The 17,837-nt window shown below is 45.9% G+C and overlaps 1 protein-coding gene across 5 annotated transcripts in view; it reads left to right on the forward strand.

Moving 5' to 3' along the window:
- Positions 1–5,352: 5,352 nt before the first annotated feature.
- The window catches only part of PLCB1 (phospholipase C beta 1), a 281,298-nt gene continuing 268,813 nt past the window's right edge, over positions 5,353–17,837 (forward strand). For 3 of the 5 annotated variants that reach the window (XM_063152824.1, XM_063152828.1, XM_063152827.1), the window contains exons 1-2: positions 5,354–5,600; positions 14,480–14,557. In XM_063152824.1, coding sequence (XP_063008894.1) covers positions 5,502–5,600; positions 14,480–14,557 — 177 coding nt within the window. In that variant the 5' untranslated portion in view covers positions 5,354–5,501. Of the gene's footprint in view, positions 5,601–14,479; positions 14,558–17,837 lie in introns of all 5 variants that reach the window. The other 2 variants (XM_063152825.1, XM_063152826.1) reach the window with 1 other exon arrangement.

The following is a 17,837-nucleotide window of genomic DNA, read 5'->3' on the forward strand; positions in this document are numbered from 1 at the left end:
TAAACCAAGCCCTGGTGATCTCCAGAATCCAGGGTATGTGTGTGCTGGGCTCTTTGCCTTTAGGAATGCAATGGACAAAAGCCATCTAGAAAGACTCAAAAGATGAATTCATTTGAGTTTAAGGAAAGAGGATTGTGCCAGATCTGTGAGCACTTCTTCAGACTCATAATCTCCCATCTTTCTAAAGACAAACCACCCTGCCACCAGCTTTAATATATTTATTTTTTAACTGTACCAGACTTGTAAGCTAGGCTGAAATGAATGAGCTACCATGGGACATGACTCCACCATGGTAATGGGAAATGCAGCTGGGAGCTGTCAGTTAAATATTGCTCTGTCACAGCAATACATGCAGAAACTTTGTGGGAATTGGAGCTGTGAATCCAGAGCAAGTGTGTGCTGACTCATTATGTGTAATATGGAAGCATCTTTGTGCCCCTGAAGGATGCCATGAGGTTTGTGTGATTTTCAGACCCTGCAAGAAAAGCACAAACCAGCATTCTTGTCCTTGCATGGAGCACAGAGGTGCTATTCATGCAGCAGCTCCTCATTCAGAGCACAATTTCTGCTCCACAAAAGGGGTGGGCATTTTCAAAGCAATTGCTGCTTTGGATATTTTTGTCTTTTAGTTCACCTCACAGCTCAGCTTGGATGTGAATTAAAGCAGGTGAGAGGGCTCTGATCTGCCTGTGCAGCTGGGACAAAAGTTAAGAGCTGGAAGAGAACAAAACAAGGCAAAGGTGCATGTGTTACTGGGATAAACAAATGCACAGCTTTGAAGTCAGGGGCAGTTTACCCCACCTGTGATTTAACAAACCTGGTAGGCCATGAAGTCTTTAATAATTAACTTCAGCATTCTTAAATGTGCTGTATGTTTTATGGGCTGGTTTTAACAATCTCTTAAGAAAATGTATCATGCTGTAAATTGAGCAGGGAAGCAAGGACAGGTTCCAGTACCAAAAAGGTGAATTAACACATCCTAAGGAATGCATTAGCTGGTTCTTTAACTTGCCATTTTAACTGCTGAGAATAGCAATAATTTTGGGTTGTTCTGGAAATAGTTTGGGGTTTTTAGCAGAGGTTAAGTGGGCAGGGAGTGTCAGGGGACATGGAGAGGATCCTTGGGATGGAGCAGCATCAGGGAAGGGCCTCTCAAAGCAGGGCCCATCCCAGAGAAAGAACAGGGTGAGAGATCTCATGGGTGAGGAATTCTGCCAGCAGCACCTTCTGTCCAAACCATCCTCATTCTTTTGCACACAGGGTGTTTTCTGGGGGTTGTGGGCTGTTTCTGGTGATGTGGAGTTCCACAGGTGCCAGCTGTGCCTCAGGTCACAATCCATCCAAAACAAAACATGGTTCCAGTGAGTGTAGCAGTGACCCAGCCACTTCATTTACACAAAGACATGGTTTGTGTCATAATTCCCATCACACTGCATTTATCTTTATTCTCCCAGTATTATACAGACATTTGTGATTCTGATGTGAGGGAAAATTATGATGATTTCAACAGGAAATGGACTCTTGTACGAGATTCCCCTCCCAGTTTCTGTGCAGCAGCTGCTGTTGCCAGGCTGTCTGTGTTGCTATGGTGGTGGTTCGTGTGTCAGAGTTTCATATTCACTCTACATTCAGCCACCTCATTGAGTGAATATGTGCCACCAAAGTTCCCTCCTGAAGATGGGGTCTGTGTGTGTGGCACCTGGTGAGGGGAGCAGATTGAACATCCACACATTACTCAGCTTACAGGAGAATGGGCAGATTGGCTCTCCCAGTAAATCAGTGACTCCTGCATTTGGAAGGGGGCATTTCTCAGCACACAGGGCGGCTTCAGCTCACCTCGTGGCACTCCTTGGTCGGGGGGAGCTCTGCTGCCTGCGTGATGTGGAGCAGCTGCTTATCAGAGGGACTGAGCTTTCATCAGAGAGATTTCTCTATTTCTTTTCCAGAGTTGTTCCATAGAACTTAATGATCCTGCTCCGGCTGATAATTAAAGTATAATTTGACCCAATTTAAAATGTAATTAGGATGATAAGCTCAGCTTCACTAGAAGTATAGCTTTAATCCCAAATCCTGCAAACACTTAGGTTTAAATCTTTGTATGCTCAGTGCACCATTGCAGGGAAGTATTTGCAAGGCTGGGGCCCCTGCTTCTCTTCAGGACCTAGAATTACACCAATAAACTCGGGATAGCCAGTGAAATAGAGATTTAATGCATATTTCTCTGAACCCAAATTTAAAACAGTAAATTTAGGTTTTAGTGCATTTCTCATATCACTTCAGAGGCTTTCTGTGTAGCTTTTGCCATGTTGTCATTTGACCTGGCTATTTGGTCAAAGCCATCTGTTATTTACATCAATTATTGCTCCTTTCCTGTTTTTACACACACACATCCAGATGTGTATCTAAAACATTTGTAGTCAGCTATGCCCCTGGAAATGAAATATTGGTGCCTAAGCCCCTTACATAAAAAAATAATGCTTTATTGGGTATATTGCATTCTAACAACTTGTATTATCCATGCAAGGCCATCCCTTGACTGTCTAGGCTGGGATTTTTGAACCTAGAGAAATGGAAAATGTCCTGAAATATCTCTTGCAGTAACATGAGAGCAGCAGGTATCACATCTGATTTGTAGGATTTGGAATAACCACTTGATTAAGCCTATTGCTGAGTGGGTTTTTTCCTAGCACCACATCTTTCCTTCACTCTTGGAACTGGAAGGGGCTAAGTGAAGGAATAGCAGAGAAGCATTTAGGTGTTTAACTGAGGCTGTGGAGGAAGGTGTCTGGCTCCTCTGCTGTGAGGCTTGGTCCCATCATTTAAGGACAAGATCTGTGTACTCTTTCTGGGTGTAACAATCCTGCTGAGTGGGGCTGGTTTCCAGGTTGCTGATCCCCAGCTTTGTGGAGAAGGAACTAGGTTGAGACAGCTCTGAATTTGTGTTGGCAGTGTGCACCAGGCACCAAGAACTGCGCTCCTTCCTGCAGCAGATGCCAGTGAGGCAGTAGCAGTAACACAGGAGCCAGCTATCTGGGTTGAAACTAAAATTCCCACTGACTTCACAGAGCCCAGGATTTTTCAGCACAGGCTGAATCATAGGCACTTTGCAGAGCTGTTGTTTAAAAGGCTCAGGCATCATGCCATTTCCTTGGGTGCTGCTTCTTCTTTTGATGGAAAATTCCTTAGGTTACTGCCATATGAAAGGTGTGTTTCTCTCAGGCAAATACTATCAGATTAATATACTGAAGTCTGCACAGAATTGCTCCAGACAAAACTTCCCATCTGTAATGACAGGCACCGGTATCAGAGCCCATCCTAATCCACAGGCCCTCTTCTTGCATGTTCACATCAATGGTTGCTGGGAGCCTCTGGCATCATCATGAATCCTGAGATCATAAATTGTGATTTGTTTTTCCCTAACAAAGGCTGTAAATGAGTCCAGGCCAAGTGAAAGTGGATTTGTGAGTTTGTTGGGAAGTGCTACCATCCCTGGCAGGTTTACATCTTCCCAAGGTCTGATTTCCGCAGACTGCTGGGAATGCAAGAGCTTAAGGGATCATGAGTCAGCTCTGTGGCACCAGTACTCTCTGCTCTTATTTTCTGTGGATTTTAGTAGCACTTCCATTCTTTTGTATGCTATATGAAAAGGCAGTTGTGAAAATGGCCCTGAAGATCTCTCCCTTTTCCCCCATCACGGAGCAAGCCCATCCGAAGGCAGAATTGGTTATTTGAGCTTTAAGTCATGGCAAATGGCTGGGGATTACAGCACAGCAGGCAGCGAGCAGGCTCTCATCCTGACTGGAGTGACACCCACGTCTGCAGGGAAGGTTGAGAAGAACAAAAAATAGATCCAATGGGTTAATTGGCCTTGAAATGTGCCTGCTGCATGCATGGGCTATGGTGAGGGAGCAGGTTCACCTCCCACTAAAGGCAATCAGAAACCTTTCATTGAAGAGGGAGAATCTGCAAAAGACCAAGAGGAAAAGCTTTAGCGACTCTTTACAGTAAGAGCAAATCAGCAGTGCAATATGCCAGTTTTGTGGCTTTTTAATTAAAAAAACAGGACCAACATCTCCACACTCAGATTGAAAAAACAATTACTTTTTTAAAATATCATTCCTCCAAACTAAGCTAAAAATACATTCAAAGACATTTTTTTTCTGTGCTATTTGCTTTGTCTATAGCAGAAGTTTGGCCTGGTGCTCCTAAATCCCAGGGGTCAGTTGGAAACCCCTACAGAGAAATTAGCAATCTCATGTGCTGTGTTATCTGATGCTTTATGTATGATTGCACAGGGGCTCTCACAGGAGAGAGGAGGTCATTGGTGGAGCACTTTTTTCTTCACATTTGCCTTAAAACCTCTGGATTCTGAACTTTGCTGGGTGAGAGGATGTTTCTCCATCTTCATTCCTTCTGAGTTGAGTACACCTAAAACCTGAATTAAGGTCACATTCCTTTGTTCTGAGGAAGCCTCTTCATCTTAGGAGATCAAAAAGTCGCGGTAAAGCACTTTCTGTGTATTTAAAGCGCCAAGCTTTGGGAATTGTTTGCGCCACTCTTTCAATTAAAAGTCGCTCCTCTTTTGGCATTGCTGTGCGGGCTCAGCGCTGTCCCTTGCTTTTGCCATGACTGTTCCCTCAAAGCTGAGAAGTTTCACTCAACAGGAGGGAGAACTTCTGTGTTGAAGGCGGCAGAACAGCTGTACGGAGAGGCTGTGGGGTCTCCCTGTCTGGAGACATCCCAAACCCACCTGGACACGCATTTGTGTCACGTACCCCATGTGCCCCTGCCTTGGTGGGGATGCTGGGCTGGCTGATCTTCACAGGTCCATGGTGAGATTGAGCGGGACAAGAAGCAGGGACGCTCATTCTCGCTGCCTTCTCCTGGGCATTTCGGAGCGGTGCCGGAGCCCAATGTGTGCTTCCCGGGGAGGGAGGCGGGTGCGTCTCCCATTCCCAGCCGGGGCTGCGCCGCTCGGGAGGCACCGGGCGCTACCGGCGGCCGGGGCTGCGCCGCTCGGGAGGCACCGGGCGCTACCGGCGGCCGGGGCTGCGCCGCTCGGGAGGCACCGGGCGCTACCGGCGGCCGGGAGGTGGCGCCGCGGCGCCGCCGGCGCTGCCCTGGGCGCGGGGGAACCTCGGGGGCCGAGCCTGGCGGGAGGAGGAGCGGCTGAGGCGGGGAAGGAGGGGAGGGAGCGAGCGGAGCGGGCAGCGCGGCGGCTCCTCCGTGCCCTGCGTGCGTGCGTGTGTGTGCGAGCGGCGGGCGGGCCGGCCGTATATAGAGGATGTGCCGCCGCATGGCTCGCCCCGGCCGCTGCCGCGCCAGCTCCCTGGGCCAGCAGCGCCACTGAAGCCGCTCGCCCTCGCCGCCCGCCGCCCGTGCCGGCCTCCCTGCCGGGTTTCCGGCGTCCCTCCCTCCCTCCGTCCCTCGCTGCCGCCTCGGCCGCTCGCCGCGGCTCCTCCGCGCCGGGGCACAGCGAGCGCGGCGTCCATGCGGGGCAGATGGCCGGGGCACAGCCTGGGGTGCACGCTCTGCAGCTCAAACCCGTCTGCGTCTCCGAAACGCTCAAGAAAGGCGTCAAATTCGTCAAGTGGGACGATGTGAGTAGCGCTGCCCTTCCCGCGGCGGGGTTTGCGGGGCGATGGGGCGGGAGGGCTGCGGGCCACAGAGGGGTCCCCGCCGGGTGTCCCCTGCCCCGCCGAGGGGTTGAACGCCGGGCGAACTTTGTGGGACGGCTGTCCTGTGGAGTCGCGCTGGGCTGGCTCCGTTCGGGAGCGCCTTCCTCCGCCGCCTCTCGGTGTGCGTGTTGCCGCCTCTGTGCCCGTAGCAGAGTTGTTCCAGCCTGCTCCCTCTCGTTCCACCTCCCGTCTCCTTTTCCCAGCCTCTCCTGCTCCTCTCGCTGTCTCGCTCCTTCTGGTGGAGTTGTCAAGCCCCCGTGTGTTCTCCCAGTTCGGGTACTCTTGGTCTTCCTTGGCTCCTTATGGCATGAGGCTGGCCTCACCATCGCATCTGCTTCCCCTGCACTGCTTGCTGCTTCCCTTTACATTTATATAGCCTCAGTAGGAAAGGAGTGTGGTTTCCACCTCACCTTTGGTAGAGCAGCTCTTGGGCAGCTGGGGTCTCTTCCTTGGCACGCTGGCTGTGCCCGGGACACTTTTGGAGGAAAGGAGAGCTAACCAGCAGAGTTGGCATTTTCAAAGCCTGCAGGATGAGTCCTGTGCTGGGTTTTGCTCCGGCGGTCCGGCCCTGGCTGTGCGCTGTGCAGGTGCCCCAGAAAGTCTGAGAGTGCCATCGGGAGACTGAGCTGAGGTAGAGAAATGGCTGGGAGAGAAGACAGGCAGCCTGAATGCCAGGAGAAGTGTTGAGGATGGGTTGTTTCAGAGCTCTTGTGCGTTTGCTGTGAGCTTGGCTCGGCTAAAGACGTCCACAGCAACAACTGGAGGGAGAAGGAGCGGCTCACGTGTATCTTGGCTTGTTCTCCCTCGCTCTTTTGTCGCTGCTTTCAGCCTGTCCAGCAGCCCAGTGTGTGAGCCTGGGCCCTGTAAACCTGCGATAAACACTCCCAAGGAGAAAGAGAACATCAGAAACCAAACAACCTGTGGTGTGAAGTTTTGTTTACAGTAATAAGCGAACACGTTGTTGAAAGGCTCAGGAAACTGACCTTGTCTGCATGCCAAACAGTGCCTTTGATACAGGTTCTGCACGGTCAGGAACTAGGCTTGAGTGAGAAAACGTTTTCTTCGGGTTGACATTTTCCTTAGGGTAGGAAAAGGCAGCCTCGTCATTTGCAGTTATTGTTTTATTTTTGGTAAGTTACCAAGGAATTTCCGCGTGTGTATGCAGAGGTCGAGCTGAAGATTGAGTCTCCAGACTGAAAGCCCAAGCCATCAGCCAACAGTTTAAGTTATTACTATTTTCTATAAATAGTAGTTATATAGATAGAATTAAAAGATGAAGAGGTGTTCTCCATGCACAGTGGATGTTCACCTGCCTGCTACAGGCTAGTTGGTAAAAAGATTTAAAATTGTAAACCTGAAGGCTGCATTAATAAAACAAGGTTAAATTCTGGAGAAAGATCTGTATTTTGGGATAAAGGTGCTGCTCAGCAGTCCACAGGTGTTGCCTGGAGTGTGTGAGTTGAGTCCTGTTGTGTTTAGCGAGTGCTTTCACTGGCAGCCCCGTGAAAGCTGATGCCTTTTTAGGCACACTGTGATAACAATTCTGGCAGTAACTCATTGTTGACAATGCGTTGTGTGCGTTTGTGCACATTTCCCACCCCTCATGTCTTCCCTGTAGTGTTCTCAGCAGTAGAAACCCCACAAAATCCAAGGTTTCAAGGGAAGGGAGTCTGCTCTGGCTCACACACTGATGTTTGCTATGAACCATTTCTTCTCACTGTGTGTGAAAATGGGAGTTGAGTTCTTCTGTGCCTGTGCACTGGGGCAGCCTCCATCCTCTCCTTGTTCCCTTCCCTGCTGTTTTGGGTTGCAGTTTTAAGATGGTCCTACTGACTTTGCTTTGCATTTCACGAAGCAGAACTGGTGGTTGTGAATTCTTACCACTTGTACCAAGTTTCAGCCTGAAGCAAAGTTTTCCTAGCTGAGCTTTAAACCTTTAAACTGCAGAGAATTTTCAAGTGGGAATGCTGGGAGCATTTAAACAAGAGTGTTGAGGGGGGCTGAAGGAATTCTGTGTTGTGTGGAGTAGCATCACTCCAGATCACAGACCGGCAGGTGAAAGGCATGGGATTCCATCTCCTCTGCAGCCCATCTTCAGCTTCTATATTGAAAACGCATTAGGATCAATTAAAAGGGTCTGGTTTTGCAAGACAAGTCACTCTGGTGCCTTGGGATTGGATGCAACACTACTCCCCCATCCAATGCCTGATACGCAAATTCCATTGGGGATCACGGTGTGAAGCACTAAAGCCAAGCAGTTCAGTGTTGTCATGTAACTTTGTTTCTCCTCACGCTGTTTGTGTTGTGTTCTGTAACAGTGTTCCGGGTCAGAAAGCAAATTTCAGAATGATATGTTGCTCTTGGTGTGTAGTTTTGGATTCAAAAGGCCCTAAGCAGAAATAGCTGCTCTTGGAGTTTGTGGAAGATAAACGTGGCTGGCTGCTTTGGTCTTTTTTGTGGCTGTGTCCAAAGACTGCTGCCCTGGCTTTGGACAGCTGTGCCCTTGTATTCCTGGGGAAAGCTGACACAGGGGGCTGCATCCCCTCTGCTGTGCTCACAGCAGCTCCTCCTGATCACAGTTCTGAGCGGGTTAATAAATAAATGTAATTAAGTTCACAGGTGAAAACTGTTTTGGTAAGAGTTTAAGCTTAATGTGGCAGGATGTGTTGCTAGGCTGAGAAGGGTAAGGAAAGCTGAGCACAAAGAGCAGCTTCTCCCAGGAATTATCTGTCCTGAGGGCAGCAATCTGCCCTGGCTGATTCTTTCCTTGTTTCTCTCTGGCCTGTGGTGGGAACAGGATAGACGTAACTGAGGCTCAGAGCACAGCTGAGCTGATATTTTCTCAGAGCTGTAATTGGCACACTCCAGCAAGTTAATATGATGGTGCAGGTTCAAAAATAGGTTTGTTTTCATTTCTTGCTTTAAAGGCTTTCTTATCTTCCCCAGTGATAATATGTACTTTGCATAAAGATTTTGACTGAGCTCTCAGTGGCTCACACTGTTTACTTTCACTTTTAAGTGAAGTGTATTGCTAAGGTGAGTTCTAGCTCAATTGAGGGCCAGAATTGCAATTTTCTGGCCACATCTTTTCTTTCTAAGCACTGGATTAGTGCAGCAAACCTGACTGGAAGCATTGCTTAGTGGCTGCAGAGCTTCCCCAGGTGAGCAGCAAAATAGAACCCAGATCTTTTAAATATTTTTTAATGCCTTTCTCTTAGAGCACTTTGTCTCAATAAAGCGTTTGTGAGCTCAGAGTGAACGCTCTGGAGATTTGCAGGCTTCTTTCTCTGTTTTGAATGTTTTAAAGAAGACTATCAAGGGTATGCCCTTTAACCTTACAAGTAAACATAACATCAGAGCATCTTTTATTATGGATAAGCTGAGATGAAACAAATAAACAACTTGGAATTTTTCAGAAGTTACTTAAAATAACTCTTTCCCCCTCTGCCTTTTTTTGTTTGTTTTTAAGCTGTGCACAAGGCTTCCACTCCAGTACATTAGTGAGGACATGAAAAATGAGAAACCATTGTTCTGTGTGTATAAAACTAAAACAATAAGCTGAAGAGTTTATTTTTTTTGTGAACACTTTCAGCCTGGAGTGAAGAGGTCAAGTCCAGCATTCCAGAGATTTTGTTGTTGCTTCTCTGTTGCTAATCTTTATGTAGTAAACAAGTTCCAGCTCTGGGCTATTTAAAAATATTTTATCTGAATGAGTGCAAGTTGTGGCTTTGGTCTTGAGAGATTGTATTTACAATTTTTAAGAGTTAATGTTTAGTAAATTGGAAAGCCTGAACTTGGTTAGCTCTGTTGGAAGGCTCTTTATAACTTCAGTGTGGGGGGAAAATAAGATCTGGATCTGCTGCAGATGGGTTAAATGCCAGCCTGGGAGGATCTGATGTTCAAGTAATAGGTGAGATCTCCGCTAGTGGAGTTTTGGAGCCCTTTGCAGTGTTGGTGGAAACATGGATGAGTGAAAACCAGAAAACAGCTCCTAAATAAGTGAGCATTGTTTGGGAGAGGGAAGTTAACTGTGACTTTGGGTTTTGCCCTGTGTGCTTTCCTCACTTCAGTGTTTGAATGCTCAAGACTCTTCTGGTTTTTTTTAACCAAACCGGGAGTGAAATAGTTAACACACAATTAACTCTTGCAGTCTATTTCTAACTATGCAGCTTTTGATCTATTAGAAAGTAAATGCTTCATAAGCACTTTTAATTTATTTTCACAAGGCCCATTAAATGACAAAATTTTCCAGTTTCCAGTTATTCTGTTGTAGATCCAAAAAAAGACCAACATTTAAATCTCCTAATTTTTAATCTGTGGTTAGGTACCTTGGACCTAATTTTCAGCCTGCAGTGCCACACTGTCAGGTGCTCAGAATGCCTCCCCAGTGGTTTTGGATGAATTTGAGCTCAGCATCTCTGAAAATTAGAAAATGAAATGTGGAAATGTAATTCCAGTGTTCTCTCAAAATCAAAAGGCAGCATTTATGCTGATGAGCAGACTGGTTTAAATTATTTTCTCAGCATCACACAAGAACTCTGTGGCCATGGTGAAAATCTTCCTGGTTGGCATTTCACTGCCTTTGCTCTCAAGCTCTCCCTTTATTCTCTGTTCTTTGCAGCCTGTGTCAAGTTTGGTTTCTCTGCTCTCAGGGAAAAAGGGCATTTTTATCCTTCCCCATTATTTCAGGGGCTCGCTGCAGATGGGCTGGGATCTTTCTCTCTTTCACTGTAGTTCAGCCTGAGGAATTTCTTGGTTCTGATTGTCTGGGTGATCCTGTTAATTCAGCCTCAGTACACTCAGGGTATTTTGGAATTCTTAGGTGTGTGACCCTGTGCAAACTGGAGTTCTGTCCCTTCTCCTTTGCTCCTTCTTCCCAGGCCTGGAATCCCCCTGGCTTGTGGGATGGCAAGAGAGCTCATTTTAGGGGCTGTCCCCAGGTCTGACACCTGTGCTCAACCAGATTTTAGGCCCTTTGGTCTGAAAGAAATATTCAATAGTATTTTGCCTCTGCCAGAAGGAGTCCATCTTTCTTAGCTTTGTGTTTCTGCAGTTTGGCAGAAACTTTCCAGAAGATTCAGGCAAGTGAAATAATGATGTGCCAAAGTTTTCAGGTTCTATTTGGGGATGTTCAGTGTCTCTGGAAATCTGAGGCAAACCCAGGAAAGAGCAGCCAGCCTTAATAAGGCAGTGTCATGAGCCCCATCTGTCAGAGGAGCTGAGGACAGAGCCTGCTCTGCTTTTCTTTTGAGGATCTGTTGGTGTGGATTTTGACTGCAGATGTTTCTAAGGAAACACCATCATTATCTATAGGTGATTTATTAAAACACAAGGTCTTCTGGCTCGTGCTCATGGAATAAAAGGTTCCACCTTGTGCACAGCCAGGCCATGGTGGTGCTCTGATAGATATGGTCGGAAAGGAGCAAAACCCAAGCTTTCAGCTCTTCACTAATTATCTTTGTGTGATGATCTTTAATGATCAGTGGCAATGGAATGAATGGAGGTGGCACTTTTTGCTCACTGGTGTTCCAGGTAGTGTGAGAGCCCCACTCTTAAAACCAGACCTTGAAGTATCCATTTAATTGTGGGTTTGTGCATTGATCCTCTGTGCCTGTGCTCTGCTGTGTGAGGATCACAGAGCTCCTTGTGGCACTTCCTGGGCACAAAGTGGAAACCTCTTTGTTTCAAAGTTTTGTTTCACAAAACACTGAATTTGCTAATGCGGGCTCTGAGGTTGAGCAGCCAATTAGGAGGAACTTAATGGAGTAAGTAGAGAGCAGCCACAAAACTCCTTTGAGGCTGTGGGGCTGGAGGAAAGTAGAGAATTGGCCCTAAGTCAGCAGAGACAAAGGTGGAGGACTTCCAAAGGTGAAATTAAATGCCCTTTAAAAATTATTCTGGTCACAGCTGGGTTTTGCTCATCTCATCCTGCACCTTTATGTGCTTGGAATTGCCCCAGGAGTCTGGCCTGCTGCTCAAGGGGCTGCTTTAATATCCACAGGGATGGATATAGGCTGCTCCCCTACTGCACGTTTAAATTTCCAAACCCTTCAGCTTCTGAGACTTTTTTTTTCCCTGTTTTATTCTCACTTTTGCATCTGAGTGAGTTATGGAGATATGAGTGTCTGCCCCTGATTTGTTTGTCCTTGAAATTTTGTTTGTCATTTTAATGTTCCTCCTCTTGTGTTGTGTTCTGTCCATAACCCTTTTGTTCAGAGTTGTGTGTGGTTGGTCACTCTGTTCAGGAGAGTTATGAGGTCAGCTCCTTGGGTGAGGAAATTGGATTAATGGACTCCAGGATACTCATGAATGACTGCAGGTGTGTCCTATGGGTCATAAACCACAGCCATTCCCTTACCAGTGCAGTAATGTTTGTAAATAAATGCACCAGACAGTTGTAGGTTGAAGCAAATCTCTATTTCAGAGCCTTGAACTGCTGCTCTTCTTGACTGTATATTGCAAAAGGTTTTTTCAGGAGTCCTTTTGATTGGTTTTGCAGATTTGTATAACAGCAAGAGACCTGTCCCAGGTGCCAGAGGACTCTGCTTTGCTCTGCAGTGGGTGGAAGGACTGGCAGAGCTGCCTCCAAAAGTTGATTTATTATTTCCATGCCTCCACACCCAGGGCTGAGCGTGGCATCTGATGTCAGGGCTTTACAAGGGTGCTAATTAACCTGCAGAACATACAAAGCATGGTGCATGTGGCTTTTATTGGTGCACGGAGGAGTTCCTGAGGCACTTCTAGCACAAACACATGTGCAGAGTTCTTCTGAGATCCTCGTGTTCATCAGCACCTTAATGGTGCTGTGCCTGGTGTCAGAGTTAATTAAAAAAACAAATAAAAACTCCAGCACAACCAAACATCTTTTCGGAGCAGAGATTCCCGGAGCACGACTCACCCAGTCATGATGAAGTTTCCTTTAGGCCACTGATGGATATTGCAGGTTCTTCCCCCTCATCCTCTGCTTTGAGCCTGATTTTAGTCAACATTTTACACATCTACAGAAGTATTGCTGTGATAGGTGTGTGCCATCAAACACACTTTGGTTTGAAACGATGCAGCAGAATTAGTTAATCCTGGACAGAATTGCTCTGTTTCCCATCACTTCCTTCCCTTTCCCCTGAAGTTCCTCACACCTCATCCAAAGGCAGAAGGAATCTTAGTCTTTATCTTTCCTCATTTTATATTTTCATGCACATTGATGACACAATGAAATAAGGAAAAAAAAGTTATGCTTCCAGAAAAGGGATTTTTTTCTCTATTTTGAGTAGTGGAGGTCTAAGAACCCTTTTTTAGGTTCTTGTGGATACAGATTCCTTCAGGGTCTCATATATTTTAAGCCCAAATTTGCATATTGCTTCAAATAGCATCTAACTCTCAGGTGTAAAGGATATTAAAAACTAGGAAAAAATGGGGGGGAGATAAGATTCAGCAAATTCTGCATGTCTGCTCTCTTAGGGAGGGGCAGTGTTTTAATGAAGGGTCAGTGGCAGAGCCTTGGGCACATCTGGGACATTCTCATTTGGTTGTTTTTTTTTTTTTTTGTTTGTTTTTTTTTTTTTTTTTGGTTGGTTTTGCTTGTATTTGTTTTATTTGTGTGTGACTTCCATCAGCTTTCTTTGTGTTTCTACTCCACCCTGAAATATGTTGGATTTCAATTTTAACCTGTTACAGCCTGGTTTTTGTCCTCAATGCCACATGGACTGACCTCACACATTTCTGCTTTGGAAACAGGTGAATGCTGAAGCTGTAAAATATCTGTAGCACCTCTAGAGAAATATAAAATCTTTCTGGGGAGGAGCTGTATGTTTAGCCTGGGGAGCTGAGGCTTAGGCAATTTTTCTGTGTTTTTCTGTAATTCTGCAATTTTTCTGTATTATTCTGTCTTTTTCCCTTCTGTGCCCCTTCCATAACTCCTACATGAGTTTGAAAAATGGGTAGAGGTCTTGGGACAGTAGTGTCTTTGTGGATGCCATGGAAAACAGAGGAGGAATCCTGTTGGGAGCAGGCTGCAGTGGGGTCAGTTGTTGCTGGGCAGCCTGATGGGGGAGATGGGATGAATTTCCAGCTGTGGAAAAGTCCTGGGTTGGAGCCTGTGGCTCCTGGGTCAGGCTTTGCTGTCTGTCACTCAGAAGATAGGAAATTTAGGTAACCAGGCTGCCTTGCTCAGTGTGCTGAGAAATGGGCCTGGTTTTACATGACCTGAGCTGTGGATGTTACCAGACTAGACAGCTTTGTCACCAGTTTGAAAGTCAGGTGGAATACAGATATATTCCCATTGCCAAAATTTTCATGGTTTGATTAAAAAAAAAGATAAATTTTAATGGAATGTTACTGACAGAAGTCTTAAGGTGGAGAATGCTCTTCTGTGTTTTCTAGGTAAATTCAGCCTTTGTAAAAGTCAATTTTAGAGGTATTTAGTGTTGCTATGTGAAGGTGAAGTGAGACCAAGGTGGGCAGTGGACACCTAGCTGCGGTGTTTTACTGTGTGGGCTCTGCTTTGACATCCAGGGTGTTTTGCCTGTTGAGCTTCACCCTCTCCCAGCTGTTCTGGGTTAACTCCACGTGTTGACAAGCCTGCAGTTGTTGGGTGCTGTCTCCACAGGAATGGGAATACATTATGTCAGAGAAATGGGGCTGAGGCAAGTGATACTAAATTCTTTCAGTGCCATCCTGCTGGTGATACCTTCAGGGTAATTCCTGGATGTTGCAATCCATTAGCACGGATGGCAAAGCAGCTTGTGCGTAATTGTGTGTTCTGTGTGCTGACATGGATTTCTTGTTTGTCCTTCCTCTGCCAGGACTCCACTGTTGTGACTCCAATTATCCTCAGAACAGACCCACAGGGATTTTTCTTCTACTGGACAGATCAAAATAAGGTAAGAGAAAAAAAATTCCTGCTCCAGAATGGTTCTTCTTTTTATCTGTGGTGTGATGTGCAGTCCTGGCACAACAGCCAAGTGTTTTAAAATATCTAGAACATGAGTTTTAGCACCCTGAGCCCTTGGGTGCAGCTTATTTGGTACCCAGGTTTATATGTAAATAGAATATATTTTATATTTAATATAAATATGCATTTAAAATTTAAATTTTAAAAAATATAAATATGAAATAAAATATAACAATAAAATTTATACATTTAATATAAATAGATATATAATTATATTTAAATATAATATACTTTTTATTTAAAATGTATAGAAATAGAGTGCACCCTGGGCACTTGGGTGCAGCTTGTTTGGTACCCAGGTTTATATATAAAATATATAGAAAATGAGTGTTGTGTTGTAGAACACTGTATTGAAGCTGGGAATTGAGTGAGTTTCTCCTCGTTGCAGAGGTGAATTTTCAAGCACCTATCAAGTGAGTGCTTGTGCTGGCTCCCTGCTGGAGATGGTGTTGAACTTGGTGGTGCTTGAGCTTTGGCCCTGCATGAGTGTCTGCCAGAAAACCCCAGTGTGTGCTTGTGGAGTTCTGGCTGCAGAAACCTGGTGCACCAGTTGTGCTGCTGTTTTTTGGGGGAATTCTTGTTGGTTTTGTTTGGATACCAGGGCAGAAATAGCTTGGGGAGAGAGCAGCCCTGAAACGTGCAGGCTCGCTGGGGAGGCAGTTTATGTTAGATTGTGTTTATTTATCTTCCTGTGTTTGCTTTTGAGGGGAGATGGAGCAGGGCTTGCAGTGGATCTGTGTGGAACCATATTTTGTAATTTTTGATGAGAATCCTGTGTTTGCCTGTGCTCCTGCAAGGCTGTGGTGGACAGAGCTGTGTTAAATTAAATTGCTGCCAGTGAGTGCCCCAGAAGCTGAGTGTAAATCCTGTGCCAGGAGTCAGTGCAGCCTTTTGGCCTGTTCCTTCCCTTGCATAAACTCATTGTACAAGCCAAAAAAGAACGATGAACTTTGTAAGAATAAGTGGAAACCCAGAGCTGGTTGGAGAGTTTATTTCACTTTTAATGTGTTTGGCGCTTAGACCTCCTTTAGTTTCCTACTGTTGTCTGTAAAAACAATGTCTTGGGGCAACTCTGTGAAGAATGGCTATTTATAGAATTGTTGTTCTCATATTCATGAAAAAATGTATTTATAATGCTCAGAGCATTTTCTTAAAGGTTTGGTATTTATACAAGAGGTTGAAGTGTCAGTTTGATTTTTAAACTTGCAAATCAAGACTCTGTGAAGAACAAGAGGGATTTTTTTTCTGGTTAATAATTCATGACAACTAGGTGAAGCTTGTTTCTAAACACCATTCTAGCAGTGCCTATTTAAAGAAAGTAAATTTATATCTGCTGGAGTGCTGATAGTGCAAGGACTGGAAAGGAAAAGCCATTTTCTGCTTTTACAGAGTATTTGGGTTCGTGTTGATTGCGAGATTGCAGATACATGAGAAAAGGAGGTTATGTAGGAGATCCTCTTTAATTTCCTTCTCTTTGTGTGAAGCCACCCTGTGATGACAGCGGAACTATGTGAAGAAATATATGTGAGGACAATGTGATCATTTTCTCTTTTTTCCCCGCGTTATTTGGTTGAAGCAATTGCTTTAGTCACCAGCAGGGCCTGTTGTTTTCTGTGTGTGCAGAGATAAGCCTTGCTGCACACTGATGGGGTGGCAGAGGGCAGTGCCAGCTCCCTTGGGCCAAGGTGTGGGCATGAGGCTGGGCATCAGCAGCCGTCCCTGAGGCCATTGGTGTGTCCTGTGAGCCTGTGGCACAGTAAATCACAGCTGGACAGGGGTGTGCTGCTGACAGCAGCCATCTGCCCCCTCTGCTTGCTGTGCCTTATCAGTGAGATTACCTGAACTGCTGGGAGGGAACAGCAGAGCAAACAGAAAGCCACTCCCCTGTGTTGTGTTTTAGCTCAGAGCTGGTGGTGTGGCCCTGCAGTGCTCCTTGGCTGGCTGAGCTGCTCCTGGCGTGGTTTTGTGGTTCTGTTCCTGTTCTATTCCACCTGTGCTGCAGGGCAAGGATGTGATGTGCAGTGTGTGCTGCCCAGCAGTGGCTCTGGGCACTGTGAGGTGCTCCTGGTGCAGCCAGAGACTGGAGCTGTGTGAGGATGGAGGGCAGAGCACCCTCAGTGTCCCACAGGGAGCTGTGTGAGGATAGAGAGCAGAGCATCCCCAGTGTTCCACAGGGAGCTGTGTGAGGATGGAGAGCAGAGCACCCTCAGTGTCCCACCTGGAGCTGTGTGAGGATGGAGAGCAGTAATTAATTTAAACTCCAGTCTTGCAGTTTGTGTCCTGCATGTTGACATAGTCACTGTGCACTTGCATATTTCAGCTTACCTTGCTGTCACCTGTAAGGGTAAATCCTCCACAATCACAGCACCCAGAGCGTTTCCCTGGTTTGCTAGTAACACTTGATACCTTTTGTTTTGAACAGGTGGCAGGACAGCTTTCCTGGAATATTTTTTCCTTCATCTGTATGCAGACTGCTGGCTGATTCCATATTATTACTTGAATGGTTCTCAACGAGGGATTTAAAAGAAAAATTAATTAATGTGATAAGCTTATGTCTGTTACTTATTGTTTAGGTAACATTTCTTAACTACAGCAAATCCAGACAGTATTCATTGTGGTGGGTTTTTTTATGACCTGACTAAAACATAATTCAATTTCCTGATTTTTTTTTTCTTTTAACATGGAATGCCATTTCTTCTATGTGTTCTTATTCTGCTCATGAGCGTGGAAGAAAGATAAATCAGAATTTACCCAGGTGAAGGGAAGTCTGCTGGAGTAAAAAGGAGTGATAATCAGAAGCATTTTTGAGGAGATGAGCAGAGGCTGGAAGCATTTGTTGTGTTTAGCCCAGCTAGCAGAGCAAGGCCAGGCAAAGCCTGATTTCTGTCTATGGATAAATGTATTAATGGATGCACAGGCAGGCTAGGAGGAGAAAAAGGTATTGTCAGGCAGTTTGAGTGTTAGTGCTCCTGCATCCTTTGTGTGGAAGTTGTTGTGCAATCAGAGGATGTGGGGAGAAGACATTTAGTGGTGGAATGGCGTTGAGTCAAAGGCTGAGCAGGGAAAGCAGGAGAGCAGCTAATTGCTCCTGTGTGGATCCATGTGGGGGTTTAAAAGCCCGAGGGTGGTTTGTGTGCTGTCCTCTCTCTCAGGAGCACACACTGGTTTAGTGCCCCTGATTTTGGAAGCTGGGCATGGCAGCCGGCTGG

The sequence above is a fragment of the Melospiza melodia genome, chromosome 3, assembly GCF_035770615.1.
Source record: "Melospiza melodia melodia isolate bMelMel2 chromosome 3, bMelMel2.pri, whole genome shotgun sequence".
NCBI lineage: Eukaryota > Metazoa > Chordata > Aves > Passeriformes > Passerellidae > Melospiza > Melospiza melodia.